Here is a 5,389-nt window from a genome sequence, read left to right on the forward strand (position 1 = left end):
TCAGGAGGGACCAGTTGCTGGAGAAGGATATCATGTTTGGTAAGGTGGAGGGTCAGAGAAAAAGAGGAAGACCCCCAACAAGATGGATTGGTTAAGTGGCAGCATTGATGGACTCAGGCATGGCAACAGTAGTGAGGTTGCCCAGGATCAGGCAGTGTTTCATTCTGCTGTGCATAAAGTCACTATGGGTTGGTACCGGCTCGATGGCACCTACCAACAACAACCATGAGGGCAACTTAACCTTTTATCATTTATCAGAGAAGAGTAACTTCTTGTTATCGTGATTATTAGAATAATTATCTTCGTGAAAGAAGTGGCACTTGAAGGGCGCCTTCCCAGATTACTTGAATCCCAACTGGTGGATTTCTAGACGAGAAGAACAGAGCGTAGGCAGAATGACCCAGGTGATCACAGATACCTGGTCACAGCGCTCTATGGCTTAGCACTCGGCAGCTATCCCAAAAGTTGGTGGTGCCAACCCAGCAGCGCCTCTGTCGGAGAAAGGGCTTGACGATGTACCCCCATAAAGATGTGTAGCCTTGGAAGCCGCAGGGGGTAGTTCTTCTCTGTGCAGCCGGCTCACTATGAAGCATTGACAACATCCAACGATAACATGTTCAGTTCGCCTGAAGTGTAGACTTCTGCCTTGTTAGTGCCACACTGCAAAGGGACTTGAACCCTCACTTAAAGGGCTTGAGCTCTTGTTTCCTTCAGGTTCTGGTTAACCATAGAAGGTTTCCAAATATGGGAGTAGCTCAAAGTAATACTTGGTAGCAGATAGGTTGGACTGGAGGGTGACGAGACTGAAGAAAGCTGGCCAGTGAGAAGGTTTTTGAGCTAAGTTGAATGTAGAAAGCAAGAGACAAAATAATTTTGTAAGGACTTTTTTTTTTGGCCGGAGGAAGATGTGCAAGAAGTGAGTTTCTGAATGAATATGGGGAGGGTATGGGAAAAGAGTTGACAGGGAGAACTTAGATTTATCTGAGTCAAGAGGAATGGTAGAGAGAAACTTTAACTGTGTACATAAGACAGTTAGGAGGAGATACTAAGTTGGGAAAAGGTTGAACTGAATGGTTGTACCTTTAACGGTATAATTAGTGAAAACAACATGTTCATCATGAGGGAAGTTGGAGAATCCTAGGTAAGTACATTGGAGGTATTACAGAAAGATATTAGGACTGGAACTCTAGAAAGAAATATAAAACAGAGAGAGATTTGTCTATTAACTGACTAAGACAGACAGTAATTGGCTGAAGAAAAGCCAGGGATGAAATCTTGAGAAATTTTGACATTTAGGGGACATTTAAAAGTGTAACTGAAAACAAAGAGACAGCCACTCTGTTGTTTTTTTTTTGAGGTCAGAGAGACCCAGAGCTCTAGAGCCCTTCCCCCCAGGAATTGGGAGGAGCAGGGACCATGCAGACTGAGAAAAGAAAGGGTTTGGGGTCACATGAACATGGAGAACTTGGCAAATACAATTTCTTAGAGTGACGGAGCCAAAGCGTTACAGAGTGGGAGTCAGTGCTGCGGGAGGAGAGTTAGTGAGTATAGACCATCCCTTTGAGAAATCTGAGACTAGAAGAAAAGAAATGTTGAAACAAATTAGCAACAGAAGCAAAACTGAAAACTATGGATTAAAGACAGAATCACTGAATTAGTAAATAATTTAGATTGGGAGGGACAGCAACATGACTTAAGCCATCTTGGGTAGATTGGAAAGGTTTCTGGTTGGTAAGTGGTTTGCACTTAACAGCTAACCTAAAAATTGTCAGTTCAAACCCACCCAGCAGTACCTCAGAAGACAGACCTGCTTTTGTAAAGATTAAACCAGGACACCCTATGGGGCAGTTCTACTCTGTAGCACATGGGGTCGCCATTAGTTACCATTGATTCCACCGTAATGGGTTTGGGTTAGACTGAGAGATATAGACACAACTGTACAATTGTTCATTTATTGTGTTTTACAGTAGTTCCCTTTGCAGAGCACACATTTTGCACAAGACCATGAAAACAGCTAGTTTATAAGTGGAAAACGTTGCATTGGATTTAGTGGTTCAGCAGTCTTTATTTATTCCTACATTTGCGGGTCTAGGATCCAAAGTTTCAATTGTGTAAGATGGTATTTTACTGCTCAGTATTCACTTCCAGGGTCTGCTGGTAGCTCGTTCAGAACCAGAAGACTATGTAACTGTTGATTTTGACCAAGGTCAGGGCAGTGTGGTAGACCGCAAGTGTTGATTGAAGAGAAGGAACCTAGGATTGTGATTCAGGCCAGTCTTTGTTCAAATTACTGAGTTTGTCAATTTATTAGCTGTCTGACATAAGGAAATTGACTTACCTTACCTGAACTTTTATGTTTACATCTCCTCAATAGGGATGGGTACTAATATCTATCTAATTACAGTGTCCCTTCATAGGGTCTGCAAATATTTATTGAGCATCTTTCTGCCAAGCACTGAGCTATCTGCTTGGGACCAGTGAAGTCGTAATACATGAGAGCTCTGACACCATTCAGTTCCTCCCTGCTTCCCCTCACATTAGTCCTAAAGGCCCCTACTTACTTCAGATAACGGTATGTCTTTGAGAGGAAAGCAGACCTTTCCATCACTTCAGAAACACATAGCTATGAGTCTTTGGATTTTGGCAGTCCGTGGTGTGCTCATACTTGATTGGAAAACCAATACTGACAAGGTAGCTGGACACCTGACAGCAACTCAGGACTCTCAGCAACCAGCCAAACTCATGATCTGCCTTAACCTGTCCCCCAGCCCAGTTCCCCTGGTGAACCACTGCCAGGACCTGGCAGGAGAGTTCAGGACCTCTCCCATCCAGAGTGGGCCAGCCGCTTCTGCAGGGAGGGAAAAGAGGGGCTCACTAGGCCTGGGTTAGCCAGGGCAGCTGTCAACAAGTCAGGCTGGCCCGAGCCCCAGTGGCTTCTTGCCGGTGGCCCAAGTCCTGTTGGCAGATCCAGTTACAGAGGAGGCATTGTTCTGTGTTCTCCACAGGACCATGGAGTCGCTCTCCCCTGCCAGGACCCGCACTGCTGCTTCCATACATACTCACTAGTGTCCATGCTGGGCTTCGCTGGCCAGAGTCTGCATGCATAATCACTGGAAACTAGAAGTTTCTAGTGTATATTTAGAGGCAGAACAACTGTCAAAAGTAAAACCATGGAGAGAGCTTTGCCTTTGCTTACCACTGCTCTGCCCCTATCATTTGAGGGGAGGGAAGCTGTTAGCCCATGTCTGTTCCACACTATTTTGCTTCAGACTTTTCTCTAGTGTGTCCCCAGTGTGACCTCCTGACTCTCAAATGCCGGCAGCAGGAGAGAACCTCAGTTACAGGCAAGCTATGGTAGTAGAATCGGGACCAACTCCCTGGCCACTGGTATGGTCGAATGCATTGAAAAGCACAAAGACTCAGTTGGTGGTGCAAGCCTGGGCTTGAATGCCAGATCTACTACTCTCTAGCTTTGAGTCCTTAGGCAAATGACATCCTCGCTGAGCGGTAATTTCTTTATCTATAATAAACTATAATAGACCCAAGCTTTCAAGGAGGTGGTGAAGAATCAGTGAGGTAATGTAAGTGAACTGTTGGTATTTATTAGATTCTCAACTGTTGCTGTTTACCAGCTCCTCCCATTGTTAATAAATCAATTGGTCTCATGTCATAATTAAGATCTTAGCCTCAGAAGCCAGAATGCTTGGGTTTAACTCTGCTTCATACTAGTTTTTGGACTTTGGGCAAGTTACTTCACTGGTTTGTGCCTCAGTCTCCCAGTGCAAAATGGGAATAATAGTGGGGCTCACCCAACAGCCGGATTGATGTGAGGTTTAAGTGAGTTCACATGTAATACGTACTAGTTGTGGGCTGGTGGTGGAGGTAACGACATTAGTAGCTAAAGGTACTTAAAATGAGGGGTAACTTTTTTTTTTTTAAGAAATGTAATGACCAAGTGAAGGGAGTTGTTAATGACCATCACCAAGTCAGTGCTTAGTGATAAAAGTCATTTAAAACAAGGCTTCCCGCATCTCTGAGGACAGGACAGAAGAGACATTTTCTGATCCATGTCTTGAAATTCAGTGCTTTCTCGAGAACGTGGGTCTGCCTCTGACTCATTTGTGTGTATTGTAGCCCCTTCAGATGTTGTGGGCCTGACAGGCCTTTCAGATTTCAGGCTGGCGTGGGTTTCAGGCTGGCGTGGGTTTCAGGCTGGCGTGGGTTTCAGGCTGGCGTGGGTTTCAGGCTGGCGTGGGTTTCAGGCTGATGTTTTCCTTCAGAGCTGATGCTGAAGCGTGTACATTACCTGCTCTCACACTCAGCTGGGCTGCTTGACCAGAACCATTTCCCACAAAGTGCCTGGCCTCTTCCCTCTGAGGAGGTTGAAGTCGGGGCTTCTGAGGAAAGCGGCCTCTTCTACCCCAGCAGGACCAGAGGTGTTGGTTATTGCTGTTCTAACAAGGAAAGGATGCAAAGTCCCTTCAGCTTTCCCAGAAAGCCTGGCGGTTCCCACAGACTACCGCTTCAGCTAGGCCCTCAGTAAACTGCTGGGTGTTTGATGTTCTGGCTCACCACTCCAGCCTCATCTTTTGCCCCAAGTGCAAGGTCCTCCAGTGTCCCCTTTTAAACTGCAGTGAGCTGAATGAAAGCCAGGCCCAAGTGGCTTTGTTCGCCCCTTTGCTTTCTCTTTAGCAAATAGAGATGGGGTTAAGAAATGTTGGCAGCTAGTCCACCTTGGGTTAAGGCCTACGTGTACTGAGCTAAAAGAATGCCTGGAATTTGAGGGGGAGGGAAGAGAGTCTGCCCTCTACCACCTCCAGACTGTATCCCCAGCTCACTTTCTCCCACCGCACTGCTAGTCAGACCCTCCAGATGACCTCATTTATCCACACCCTCCAACCTCTTTAAGCACCTAGGAGCAGGCCGGGGATACTGCGTTTCTTCTGTTGCTGTTGAACGCTGTAAATCTTGCTCTCATCCTGCACTCTTAACCATTTTCTCTTTCTCCCCACCCCCACCTCATATTCCTTCCCCCAAACTCCACAGGTCTGAGTGCATCAACAAGTTTGCTTCCGTGTTTGGGACCATGCCTCTCAAAGTGGTAGAACACCGAGCTGACCCTGTCCTATACAAAGACGACTTCCCTGAAAAACTGAAGAGCTTCCCCAACATCGGCAGCTTATGAAGCCAGCCAGTGGTGGAGGTCTGACCGTTCAGCCTGGACACAGGAAGAGCACAGGCCCTCCTTAGTGGTCTGATGTCAGGGCAGGGATTCTGGGGTGGACACTTGACAGATGAGGTCCTTGTCAAGAGCAGGAGCCTGGGAAGAATCTCTAAGCACCTTGAGCTGTACTTGCTCGTTCCGACGCTCTCCAGCGAGTTCTTTGTG

General features: G+C 46.5%; 1 protein-coding gene across 1 annotated transcript in view; it reads left to right on the forward strand.

The window, feature by feature from the left end:
- EXT2 (exostosin glycosyltransferase 2) overlaps window positions 1-5,185 on the forward strand; it is a 169,881-nt gene extending 164,696 nt beyond the window's left edge. Inside the window, exon 13 of the mRNA XM_006865033.1 lies at window positions 5,047-5,185. Coding sequence (XP_006865095.1) covers window positions 5,047-5,185 — 139 coding nt within the window. The remainder of the gene's footprint in view (window positions 1-5,046) is intronic.
- The last annotated feature ends 204 nt before the right edge of the window (window positions 5,186-5,389 follow it).

Source organism: Chrysochloris asiatica, unplaced genomic scaffold (assembly GCF_000296735.1).
Source record: "Chrysochloris asiatica unplaced genomic scaffold, ChrAsi1.0 scaffold00075, whole genome shotgun sequence".
Taxonomy (NCBI): Eukaryota; Metazoa; Chordata; class Mammalia; order Afrosoricida; family Chrysochloridae; genus Chrysochloris; species Chrysochloris asiatica.